The sequence below is a fragment of the Oculina patagonica genome, chromosome 5 (genome assembly GCF_052425735.1).
Source record: "Oculina patagonica isolate OP01 chromosome 5, crgOcupat, whole genome shotgun sequence".
NCBI lineage: Eukaryota > Metazoa > Cnidaria > Anthozoa > Scleractinia > Oculinidae > Oculina > Oculina patagonica.
Window position 1 is genome coordinate 27,590,416 of NC_135762.1, and position 12,698 is coordinate 27,603,113.

A 12,698-nucleotide genomic window follows, 5' to 3' on the forward strand; every position below is an offset into this window, starting at 1 on the left:
TTTGGCTTTTTTACGGTTAACGGTTAATTTCTTTCCATTACGGTTAACAGAAGTTAAAAATTAATTTCCATTGTTTTAAAAGTTAAAAATTAATTTTCATTACTGAAGAAACATATTTTAGGTCTCAGGACCATTCTTGTGCGATGAAGTGACCTAATCTGTTTTATTTTAAATTGCTGACCGATTTTTTACGGTTAATATAGTTTACGTCTAACGGTTAAACTTTTCCCATTTTTACGCCTAACGGCTAAATTTTTGGCCGTTTTACGGCTAACGGTTAACCCCATTGAGACCCTCAAGGAGGCGTTTGCAGAGGGCACCTCCCGTTTTGCACTGGTGTCTAGGTCTGTCTACAATTAACCTTGGACAAAAGAGTTGGAAAAAATGCAACGTAAAACGTAAAGCATCTAACGTTGTAGTTCTCTGGTGTTCAGTAATCAAAGAAAAATACAAGAAAATAGAGGGCTGCGAACAGTCTAGTACCTCAAGGTTAGCTTTTTGCACTCTGAAACAGTAATGGCTTGCCTACTAACCAAAATCATCTCCCACGTGGAGAAGCAACGCACGAACGCTTCATTTGTCCTAGTTTTTTTTTTTTCAATCCTTTTTTCGCTTTCGGGGAACGCCCCTGCTTGCAATGTGATTTTTACACGGCCCACTGAAAGGGTCTTAATATTAAGGGGGCGTTCGTTCGGTATCAATCCGGAATAAGAATAATTGGAATATTGCGAGTTACGGCGTTCGTTTGGCTGCTCTTCCTATTCCGGATTAGTTGGATTTCCATTCTCCATTCCTGCTATTTTGCTCCAGGAGTAGAATAGCAGGAATATATTCCAGAATATTCCCAAACGAACGCGCCTTAAGTCATTACCTATAGGCTTAATCCATACACAAATACATCCGTAAACACAAAAACGCTCTATTCAAGCAAGAATATCTGGTAATTCGGAGTGCGTCAAAGAATATGTAGACAAGGTCAGACAGAACACAGATCAAAAGGGAATGGGAATATTGAGAAATCTCGGCAAACCTACAAAGTAAGCAACACATTGTAAAAGGTATAACTCATTTTATTTTCAAAACTTTTTTCTTGGAATTTTTTCGTGGCTTGTTATATTACAACATGTAAGCAACAAAAGATAAAACTGAACATAAAACGAAAAGGACTTGATCAGACATCAGATCCAATTGGTAATTTAACGTATCTGAAAAATAAAAAAGAGGTAATATTTAAAGAAAAAGTCGTAATATGGTCTGCGAAAATGACAAGTTGGGTGATGTAATGACAATTTCCCGCCAAATTGAGTGAGAAGGAACAGAAAGCCTAGGTACTAGTCTAGCTGTGAGTCTTGGGGACGAGGATGCATTCTCGTCCCCATAACCCTTTCGCTTCTCTTAGCCGGCTGAACCTTGGCACGAGGAAACGAAGGGCTCTGGGGACACAGGATTTCCAGTCCTAGATGCTAGGACTTCTGGTCTTCCTGTATGCAGTCATGACGTTTCAAAAGAATGTATGAGAGAATCGTTACGTTTTCGACTTCCGTTTCGGAGTTCTTTGTTTCAAACAGCCAATCAAAAAAATTCGAATTAATTCAAAAATCCTATGTCCCCAGAGCCCTCCGTTTTCTCGTCCCAATCCGGCTAAGAGAAACGAAAGGGCTATGGGGACGAGAATGGACGAGGATGGCGGAAACCATTCTCGTCCCCATAGCCCTTTCGTTTCTCTTAGCCGGTTTGGAACGAGAAAACGGAGGGCTCTGGGGACATAGGATTTTTGAATTAATTCGAATTTTTTTGATTGGCTGTTTGGAACAATGAATTCCTAAACGGAAGTCGAAAACGTAACGACTCTCTCATACATTCTTTTGAAACGTCATGACTGCATACATGAAGACCGGAAGTCCTAGAATCTAGGACTAGAAATTATGTGTCCCCAGAGCCCTTCGTTTCCTCGTGCCAAGGCCCAGCCGGCTAAGAGAAACTAAAGGGCTATGGGGACGAGAATGGGCGGAAACCTGCATAGAAATTTTTGACAACAGCTTTGAACATTCGTTCCATATTTTCTTAAGCAGATTTGTCAAGCACACAAAAGTGAAGGATCCGAAGGAACTTACCCATTACTGACCCAGAAGAACTTTAGCAGTGTCTATTCCAGGGCGGTAGCTGCTTGTACTGCCCCGTGCAGCGTGTAATGATTTACGAATGTAAATCTTGCCGTTGATCAAATACACGTCCTTGGCTATGTCAAAATCTCTATAGGAAAAAAGTACAAAGAAACAAACGGAATGTTAAAACAAACTTGTGTAAAAGTATATAGTTATCTTGTTTGTGGCTATCATCTAATTTATGTAGTTTTTAAATTCAGATTCTGAATCAAAATGAAGGAAGCGACAAGATTTGTATTCGCAGGATTTGAATTATTTTTATTATTCAAAGAGATTTGTATTCGCTACATAAAAGTAACTGAACAAATATTGACATAGCTGGGTTGAAAAAGCACAATAGGAATACACGGGGCGCTTATTTTACCATTATACAGACGAAATTTAATAGAGCGAAAGAGGAAGGTCGCACGTTTTCTGCAACGACTACTAAATGTTGGAATCGCTTCCCCCTTAGATATTGTAGTAATAATTTTTTGATTAGCATTGTAGCTAAGCTTTTAAATGTTTAACTTACATTTCGGTTTTTAATTAAGTTTTAGCTAGATACTAAATTAGATAATTGTTTATAGTAGATTTTTAACTTTTAGTACATTTAAGAGGGCCACAAAATTATTAATTAAAAAAACTATTACGTGTCACCCTCGATAAATAAAGTTTTGATTGATTGATTGATTAATTGTGTTTTCATGTGAGGAACTATAACAAAATAATTTGCTACCTAAAGATAGAAGCTTTTAAAGTACAATGAGGATTAAAGCAAACAAAGCAAGCTAGCCTGCGAATACAGCCGCCTCTCATTCGCGTCCCGCAACGAAGAGCGAAACGCGAAGAGAGACGTCTGCGATTCACGGCCAGAAATTCCATACTGATGACGTAAATCTGTCCAGAATCCGGACAGGAGCGATTATTGGTCAGCTAGCTAATTTACATAATGTATGCGAAATATAATACTTCATTACCACACATGTGATTACACGAACCGGATGTTATTGCAGACTAAAAGTTGACCAGCACTGGGAGAAGGATCGTGGAGCTACTCTGAAGCTATACCTTACAATTTCTATAATTTCTCGCTTCATATGTAAATGGGAAACAAAAGAAACTGCTTTATGAACCAGACGAACGACATCAAAGCACAGAAAGGATGCGCCACTGCGGCCGTTAAAAATAGATCAATTTTGACACCTAACATTTATTGTTGACATAAAGGCAGCCGGCAAAACGAACAAGCAAAAAAAATGTGAAATACAGATAACCTGAACCATTCTCAATTAAAGAATAAATGCTACAGAAAAACAGAATTTGACGAAGAACAGGGAAAGAAGAAACTAAGTGTCTTTCAGTAGAATTGTTATGATCGTTGCAGTATATTTATTGATTTATGGTCCATTACCACCGAGAGATGTTCCAAAACATATCAATGTCATTTAGTGATTTCACAGCTTATTTTTTCCAAATATTACTACTCGTATAGGGATTCCTAATTTTCGCGATGAAGTTGTCAGCTGTAAACGTGTCCTTGACTGCCTTGAAAGTGTTTGTGATCAAGCAAGTAATGAGCGGCTGAGAACAAAAGTATAATTATGCAGGACCAACTGCATCCGGTGCAGGGAAATCTAATTAGCGGTTAACGTCATCAGTATGGAATTTCTGGCCGTGAATCGCAGACGTCTCTCTTCGCGTTTCGCTCTTCGTTGCGGGACGCGAATGAGAGGCGGCTGTATTCGCAGGCTAAAAGCAAGCACACCTTGGTATCTTGAAGCAGGGTGGGCCTCCTGTTTTCTTCCAATGCTTCTTACAGTAGTAGCACGTGCATCCCATTCTTGGATTCTGCTCATGATCAAGGGTAGACGGGCCGCAAATAACATTTCTGCCAAACTGTATGTCTAGTAAAAAAGAACTCTTCTGGTTTTTAACTTTGAGCATCTGAGCGTCTATCATAATTACCTGAAATGGTACAAAGAAAAAAATTAGTCAACCTATATGAGCAGGTCGCTTTGAAATGTCTGATACAGTAAATTACCTTATTGCAGGAAATCAACGCTTGTATGTGTTAATTGAGGTATTTAAAATTAACGGGACTTAAATTTACCGCGAAGTGAAGGAAAAATTACTTCTCAATAGAGGAAATTAACGCGAAAGAGGGGGTAACATTTCAAGATGAAGGAAATCAACGCGATGTACATACTGAAAAAACAAGGTTCGTGGTACTTTCCCCAAACGTACGGGTTAAGCGAAGCTGAATCTGGCTGCTTCGAGCGTTCTTCACAGTTTCAGTGATACCACCCTAGTTAATGGAAAAGGTTTATTGGGATTATTATAATTAATTAATTAATACTTACATTTCTCTTATACTCATTTCTGTTATTCAGATCTCTGGTCTTTTCATCAGGATTAAACGTTGCAGCAAAAATCTTTATCATGTCTTCAAACAAAGGGTTATTCAATTCGTCCACCAATTCCTTTACAACCTTGTGTCGTTCCTTGGTGTTTCGCTCCGTTTTTTGGTCAATGGGGTCCGGTAAAATCACCGACTTTGCAAAGGCGATCTCTTCTGATAGAGGTGTGTGAGGTCGAAGTGTTGCGGGATGTGAGAGTGCCTTGTGGATAATGCGGCGACGCAAAGCAGATTTCTTGTCTCGTACGCTGTCCATTTCCTTGTTCGTTATGATCGACTAAACAAAACAAAGAAAAGGAGAGTTTCAAATTAAGTATTCACAGGCTTTAAGTGAAAAAATATGGTGCCTTTTTAACTCAAACATTTTGTCCTATTTTACCGATCAAAGCTAAATGCCTGTTAGACTAAAAAGGGGAAAGTCGCAAATCACTTTTTTTTTCTTTAAAAAAAAAAAAAAATCAGTATTGCCATTATTTTTTAAAGCACGTTGTTCGAAATCCGTGTTGATCTTCCAGTTTTCTTTGGCGTTTATTTATGTTACAAAAAATGTTTATGAAGTTTCTTCCAATTTGAAAATAATTTTGAAAATCTAAAATATGTCTTTATTTCTGACGAACATTGACACGTCTTTTAAACTTCCAATATTAATTACACGACATTCTGAACATCCCCTCTTCTGGTCTCCAATCGGTCTCTGTAATTTGTATTAAACAGCGATGACGTAATCCCTTAAACCATTCCCTCCTCCGTTCACCACCCCCCCCCCCCCATTACTCCCTCCCCCTAAAAGAGAACATAGAGCCTTGCGCAGTTTATCAGCGCAACATTTCATTCTAGGCGAAAGTTTCTATACCTTCTTCATACCCTATCTACTTTTTTTCATCAAGTTACCTTTGCAAGTAGAAGATTTTCTTTCAAGGATGTGTTTGTCTTCTTTGTTTGCTGTTTGATCACCTTTCGCTTTTCCGTGCTTTTATCCGCTAAGAGTTTATTTCCAGTCATTATTTTGTTCAAAGCCTTGTTGAGATCACCATGGAAACCACTAGAATATTGCCCGGATGTAAGATGCTTGATAAAACGTCGATTCCCCAAAGCCTTTCGTCCGCCAATGTTCGACTTTCCTGAATTATAATCAAACTTAAAATATAACTTAACAACAAAGCACGACAGTACATCAACTGCATAAAGAACCAACGTCTCTGGTATCAGACTGAACTATGTTTCTACTTTCTCTACTAAAATAAATTACCCGGCCTTCAGAATGTGTATGAAGTCAGAAATCTCCGATGGAAACACGATAGTTGCGAGAGGAATTTTTATGCCAGATTTCCAGTGCGACTGAACAACCGTTGTTACCCGGTAATGAGGTAAACTGAATGCCAAACAAAACTGACCAATGGCGATTGGACGCATTTAAAAATAGGCCATTTTTGCGGTTCCAATAGTTAAAAATTTTGCCGCTCTGTTCGCTCTATGATAAACTTGGCAATGTTTGTTTAAAATAATGTGCGTTACATTTTTTAATACCTACCTTGCCGCAGTTCTGTAGAAGCAGATGGTGGTCGGGTTGGCGAGGGAGGCAGAGGTGGTTTACCTGCGGATGACGCCATATTTATTATTGGAATTAAGTCCAAAGCTTTTTCGCTTTTAAGTCTCCCCTTTCTTCCTTAGTGGGTTCTTAAAAACCCTTATTATATAAACACAGAAGCATATGCTTCTGATAAACATCAGTGAAATACCAGGAAATCTTTCGAGCGAAAAAATCATATCTTCACACGTGAAAATAACATGTTATTTTCACATGTGAAGATATCGATTTCGAAACATTTTCTGACAAGTTTACCCTGTTTTACTACTGAATGAGCCAAAATAAATCGATATTAAGTCGAAACATCTTCGGATCTTCCTCGGCAATCTTCGGCAATCTTCGTATATCTTCGGAAAATTTCGGAAAATGTTCGGAAACATTCGTACGACCTTCGGACAAAATTTCTCAAATCTTCGGAAATCTTCGGAAAATGGTCGGCAATCTTCGGAAGATCGTTAAAAACCTCGTAATTAGTAGGTTTATATAATAAACAGAATATTACATGGCTGCTTGGAGATATGAAATTTATCTTCTCGTATTCAAATCGATATCCCACTCGTTCGCTGCGCTCACTCGTGAGATAGCGATTTGAACACTCGAAGATAAATTTCATATCTCCGCGCAACCATGTAATATCCTCTATTTATTTCGACAACGAATGCAATAGATTATATTTTTATCGACTATACTTTAAGACCCTGGCCACCTAACCACATCGTTTTAATTAGCTCAGTTGACCGAGTGTTTAATTAAAACACAAGAATAGAGCTAGTCTGGGTTCGAAACAATGTTGGCTGTGCATAAAGAACTCTGCCTCGCGTTCCTGGACAACGACGTAAAGTCGTTGGTCTCGTCTCCTTCAACTTCAAACAATGCCCCACAAGAGTAGGGCACGGAGTTCCCGCAATCGTGGTCTAACCTCTGAATCTCGCCGATTATTCGTTCTCAGTAAAAATGTTAAGCACTCATAACTTGAAGACCCAAATAACCGTTATTTTTTTCTACTTTTTATAAACTGCAGTTTTCAACAAGCGGACGAAATTGTCTGTTATACAGTGAATTAAGGACGAAATCTACAAAGTAAGAAATCGGGCTTACCTTCATCACATCGTGTTCCTTGATCATTTGTCTTCATATCATCATTACACGGTCCGACTTGTTCACCAGTATTCACCTTCGTATCAGATGTTGATTCCTTTTGAACGTAGATCACTTCGGCGGACGAGCTCTCGTTTTCAGAAGTCAACAACGGCGACTTCGACTCATCGTCATCGTCCACTGTTATTATGACGTCACTGCACGGAGCAACGGGCGTCTTACAGGATTCGGTCGAGGAGTTCGTTGCACCTGTTTCCAAGGCAACGGGGTTCGCTTGTTGCTCAGAATCTTTGGAAAAGCTGAATGAGTCCATGGGAATCGAGACTGAATCTTCATTTGCCGATGTTTCAGTCACAAGCTTAGATTGAGCCACAAGCGGCGTTGATTCCATTTTCTTCTCACCAGATTCAGTTGGGGCTGTTGAAGATGGCAAGTTAGGTTCCCTGGAACATGTCAAAATGTCAGATTCAGAAACAGAGGACTTAGCAGGGGTAGAGAGAGACTCTACGGAACGTGACTTGACAGGGGTGGGCTGCGGCGTTTTATTGAGTGTGCTGATCGATGGCTCAGACCTGACAGATGTTGGGTATGATGATTCTGGAAGTGTAGAATCGGAAGCCTCTACGTTGATCCGTACCACTGTGCTTGGGGTTCCTGTGGCTGAACATGATACGGGTGCCAAAGGAATGTCTGTGGTGTTGTTTGTAGACAGAACGTCCTGTGGCTTAACATTTGAGCATCCTGGAGATGACTCAGGTGTATATTTTGATGTTTTCTTTTTCTGTCCTGTTGCTGTCCTCTCAAAGATAACCTCTTTACCGTCCTCTTTGCCCACATGGCCTGCTGGTGATGACGTCACTATCCCCAGTTCAGGATCGCCAAGTCTCCGTGCTGCTCGCCTCTTGTAGCATTTGCTATAGCGAATTTGAACAAAGTGAATTAAAGGACGAACAGATTTCCGACTTTAGTTTTTTCTAAACAAATTATTTTTGATGAATTCTAGTAATTAGTAACCTGTACGCAGTGCAGTGACAACGGCAAGTTGAACGGTTTTAGCACTTGCACTTGCGTTACAAATGATAATCAGTACTTTCTTTACACGTCCTAATCAATTTCAACCAATGTCACTTGCTATACCGGCACTATTAGCTTTTTATTGTTAGGGCGAGAGAGCGTTACCTGATGACACGTCTCAAAACGGAACAGTTTTTGCGACAAAAGTCCTTGAGTCAGTCGGTTGAAATGAATACTATTTCCAATACTGCAATTTTTTCACTTAAAATCCGGTGCAGCCTGTGAACCACTCTCCCCTTTTTTTCGACTATTTTGCTTGTTTACAAGCAGAAGTAGGAGATTAGGAGTGATGTGGGCAAAATTTGGAACATTCTTGTCTACTCTCAAGGGACTTTTTTAATTTCTCAAGGGACTGTTTTAATTTCTCAAGGGAGTTCTTTCCGCTTAGTGGGCGATGAAAGGGTCTCTTATTATTATTGCGTCAACACTTCCGATCTCGTGTTAAAGACGTGACTTGTCACATATTCCGCTGTAGGTGATGAAAGGGTCTCTCATTAGTATTGCGTCAACAATGACACAACTAATCGAGAATGTGAGTGGTTCAGTGTTTCACAGTCTAAAGCGTTGTACTAGTACAAGCGTCTCACTCACTGAAGCCGGGCGCTAATATTTAACCTAAAATGATTAAGAACGGAAATTATCTTTTCTTTCACAAACTATTCGTCGAATACACTCCCTTTGTTCGTCTTTAAATGTTTTGTGAACAAAACTCTTGAGAGATTTTCTAAAACCTAGAAGAACTCGCTTTCTACTTCATTCCGCTCAACCTGCGCTCAACACCCGCCATGATAACAATTGTTTTTGTCTACGTGCGATATTTTTGGACCGGAAATTAGACTTGAACTCCATTAGCCGCTGTGGGTGATGAAAGGGTATCTCATTAGTATTGCGTCAACACTTGCTATCTCGTGTTAAAAACGTGACTTGTCACATGTATAAACGTTATATAACAATTATTTTTATGCGTGAGTATCTCAAATCCGATATGACACAACTAAGGATTTGTTTTCGCGACAATCGATTGCGTTAGTCACGCTTAACACGAGTGAATAATCATTTATTCGCGTTCTCAATTCAAGGGATTTCTTTTCGGTGTGGGTGAACAATGCGTCAGTCAACACTTGAAGGCAACGTATAAGTCGCGCTAATATTTAACCTAAAGGATTTGTTTTCGCGACAATCGATTGCGTTAGTCACGCTAAACACGAGTAAATAATCATTCGCGTTCTCAATTCAAGGGATTTCTTTTCGGTGTGGGTGAACAAAGCGTCAGCCAACACTTGAAGGCAATGTATAAGTCTTTCACAGACTAAAGCGACGCTAATATGTAACCAAGAACGTAAGAACGCAAGTTTGGACTGGTACAAGCGTCTAACACACTAAAGGAGCGCTAATATTTAACCTAAAACGATTAAGAACGCAAATTTGTACTTTTACAAGTCTTTCACATTCGCGACAATCGATTGCGTTAGTCTCGCTAAACACGAGTAAATAATCATTTATTCGCGTTCTCAATTCTAGGGATTTCTTTTCGGTGTGGGCCGGGGGTGTGGGTATATATGAAGAATGTATTGAACCGCTGAACTGTTTGTTTGCTTTAGTAGGCCGGAATAAGCGTATACGCGACACGAGTACTACAGTATATTCAATGTGTTTTCGATTGGGTTTTCTTTGGCTCCTTAATTTGCGGTTGAGTTTTGTAAACAGCGCGTTGTTGACTTCTAGGTTTCAGTTTTAATTTAGAATGTGATGTGTAAGTGTAAAGTATTCAGGTAAGCTAAGTTATTTTCAAGACTTCCACTCCTAAACAACATGAAAAGCGTCTTTCACCCTTTAGCAAAACACTACTCCATACCACAATTGACAGCCAACAGATAGACCATAGCAAAATAGTCGTAGTCTCATAGAGACCTTTGATTCAATGTTGTACACAAACGTGGCAAGTCTTGCAGATAGCAAACGCAATATTGTTTCGTGGGGAGGGGGTAATATCGAAGGGGTGAGGGGTAAAATTTGACCAAGGTACTCAAAAAGTGCCGAGTGTCTTAACACTTTTGGCGTTTATTGTAGCTCAAAAGTGATATGCTTCTGAGCTGGTTTGAACAAACCACTTAATTGTAAAAGGTGATTATATTATAATAATTATAATAATTATAATATATTATAATTATGACTTACCAGAGTGACATAACGCACTGAATCATAACAAGCAACATGAAAACGCCCCCAATAAGACATCCAAAAATAATGATGGGCGAGTTCGAATCATCTGGGTCTTCAGTACTGGATTGAGATTTACGTTTCTTTTTACTTTTCGAACGCTTGTCGTTTCTACTGTCGCTCGTGTCTCTACGTTCCAAAGCAACATTCCACCGAAGACCTGAAGATTCGCGCATTGTAGGATGAACATTCATGTTAACTTCCGGTATGGTGGATGTGCCATGTTGAGGAGATCGTTCCTGTCTTGATACTCTCGGTTGTTCGTGCGGCAAACGTTGTTCTCTGTTATTTCGTGTAGACTTTTCCTTAGTGGTTTCTTCTGCAGAGTCTTCTAGGATAGTTTGCGATTCAGCAGAAGTTGACGACTCGCCAGTATTCAGATTGAGCTCGGATCCCGCAGAATCTGTTTTAGCAGATTTAACAGTTGTCGGCTCAGCAGAATCCAGATTCAGATTCGGGACATTTCCCGCGGAATCTGATTTGGCAGGTTCAACAGTTATCGAGTCACTTGTGTGGAGATTCAGATCCAGTTTGGACTCTGTAGAATCCGATTTGGCAGATTCAACAGAATTTGTTTCTTCCGCAGAAGTTGGTGAATCGTCCATCTCTTCCAGTAGTAGGTTGGTTAGCTTTGGTGAAGGTCTGGGTCTAGTCACATATGGTACACCTGTGACCGAGGTCGGTTGCGTACTTTGCAACGCTAACGAATCCGTATTAACCACTTCTTCTGATGGCTGATAGGTCTCTGCGGGATCATTCCCAATGGAATGTTCCTTTGCTTTTGATGAGGGCTCGTCTAAGATTGTTTCTGTGTCCCATCTGGTTTTCACCCTATTACTGGGATCCTTGGTTTTCCGTTTCCATAACATGGCAATTTCTCGAAGTTTATTCATATCTTCGGTTGTAGTTTCTTGTGGGTGTTGAGCCGCCACCTTGCTTGCTTGTTTTAAAGCGGCATCCCATCCTCGTTTAATAGCCTGTCTTATGAGGGAAGAAACATCCAAATCACCTTGAGATATTCCAGAGCTCGCGGGTTGTTCCAGATCGTTACTTTTCGTAGCGGCTCTTCTCATAATGAACTTTGTCATGGAAACCTTCTTGTTAGTTTTTCGTCGATCTTTTGTTCTTAAAATCAGGGGCTTGAAATCCTCCTGTATTATCGACGCTGATTGTTTGACATTTTTAAGTCCGTCGGCGTCCCCCTGGTTATTAACCGATGATAATTTGGGGGCGCGCAATTTACGAACTGCAGACTTGTGTGGACTGAAAGACGGAGTTATATCAACATCCGTTAATTTATCTTCAGACGTACGCCGGACTGATGGATTTTTGAATCCAGCAAAGGTCAGTACATCCAGAGAATTGTCCGGTGATGGTTCCTGAGACTTATATGCAGTTGTTCCTGAAACTTGAAAAAAGAACGCGAAACTGTTATGACGTGTTATGACAACAAGTTGAAATGTCAATACGCGCGCACGGAATGGTAAAAAAAAAAAAGTTTTTCAATTTTTTTTTTAAAAAAACCTTTTCCTAAAGCTAAAATGCATTGTAAATAAATCCCCCCCTCGCTTGTGTAATCGAGTAGTAAATACGGAATGTAGCTAGGCGCCAAATTAATTTGTAAGTAAAAGTTAAAACGCGAACTAAACGCGCACCCTTGCAGTACGATTTACCATTAAAGAAACATTAATCAGTGGAAAACAGTCTAATGAGTTTAGCTTGTTCATGTTCAGCCGATACAAGTTATTTGCATTTTCTCTGCTATTTGAATCAAAACTCAGATTGAGGTTGAACCGCATCTTTTTACTGACATATTTGCCGTTTTGATTTTGTTCAAAATTGTTTGTTCAAAACTAAACTAAAAGAAACGTTTCCCTTACCTTCGCAGACACTGTAAAATATCAGGAAACAAAGTAGTATTCCGATAAACGCTTTTTTCCTCTTCATAATGGACGTTGTGTTAACCATTCAATAAACGCAACATCGTTTTGGAGAAAAATGAGCAATTAAGCTTGTTTGCCGTCATAAACGCAAGTTTTATTTATGACGTATACGTAGTACAACCAAGCGCGCGCACCACGCGCGTGACATGTCACAGGTAACGCAACATGTTAAAAATGATATTTTGAGAAAGTTAATGCAACAGAGATGTAAA

The 12,698-nt window shown here is 39.7% G+C and overlaps 1 protein-coding gene across 4 annotated transcripts; it reads right to left on the reverse strand.

Annotated features, from left to right (window-relative positions):
* Positions 1–151: 151 nt before the first annotated feature.
* LOC144654292 (uncharacterized) lies at positions 152–12,599 on the reverse strand. Of its 4 annotated transcripts, none has more exons than XM_078514392.1 (9): positions 12,424–12,599; positions 10,502–11,945; positions 7,250–8,163; positions 6,095–6,157; positions 5,455–5,684; positions 4,508–4,840; positions 3,913–4,112; positions 2,122–2,253; positions 152–1,205 (listed from the first exon to the last, which is right to left on the reverse strand). In XM_078514392.1, the coding sequence occupies exons 1-9, from the start codon at positions 12,509–12,511 to the stop codon at positions 1,172–1,174; spliced, it is 3,438 nt and encodes a 1,145-aa protein (XP_078370518.1). In that variant the 5' UTR covers positions 12,512–12,599; the 3' UTR covers positions 152–1,171. The 4 variants fall into 4 exon arrangements, with proteins under 4 accessions (XP_078370518.1, XP_078370517.1, XP_078370520.1 ...); XM_078514391.1 differs by having other exon boundaries at positions 154–1,205; positions 10,502–11,951; positions 12,424–12,593; XM_078514393.1 differs by having other exon boundaries at positions 155–1,205; positions 2,115–2,253; positions 10,502–11,951; positions 12,424–12,588.
* Between the last annotated feature and the right edge of the window lie 99 nt (positions 12,600–12,698).

Coding starts and splice junctions, on each gene's coding strand:
- LOC144654292 (XM_078514391.1), bottom strand. CDS start 12,511: ATGGTTAACACAACGTCCATTATGAAGAGGAAAAAAGCGTTTATCGGA. Junction 4,841..5,454: donor AAAATCTTCTACTTGCAAAG/GTAACTTGATGA, acceptor TGTTTTGTTTAG/TCGATCATAACGAACAAGGA. Junction 2,254..3,912: donor CCCTGCTTCAAGATACCAAG/GTGTGCTTGCTT, acceptor TTTTTCCTATAG/AGATTTTGACATAGCCAAGG.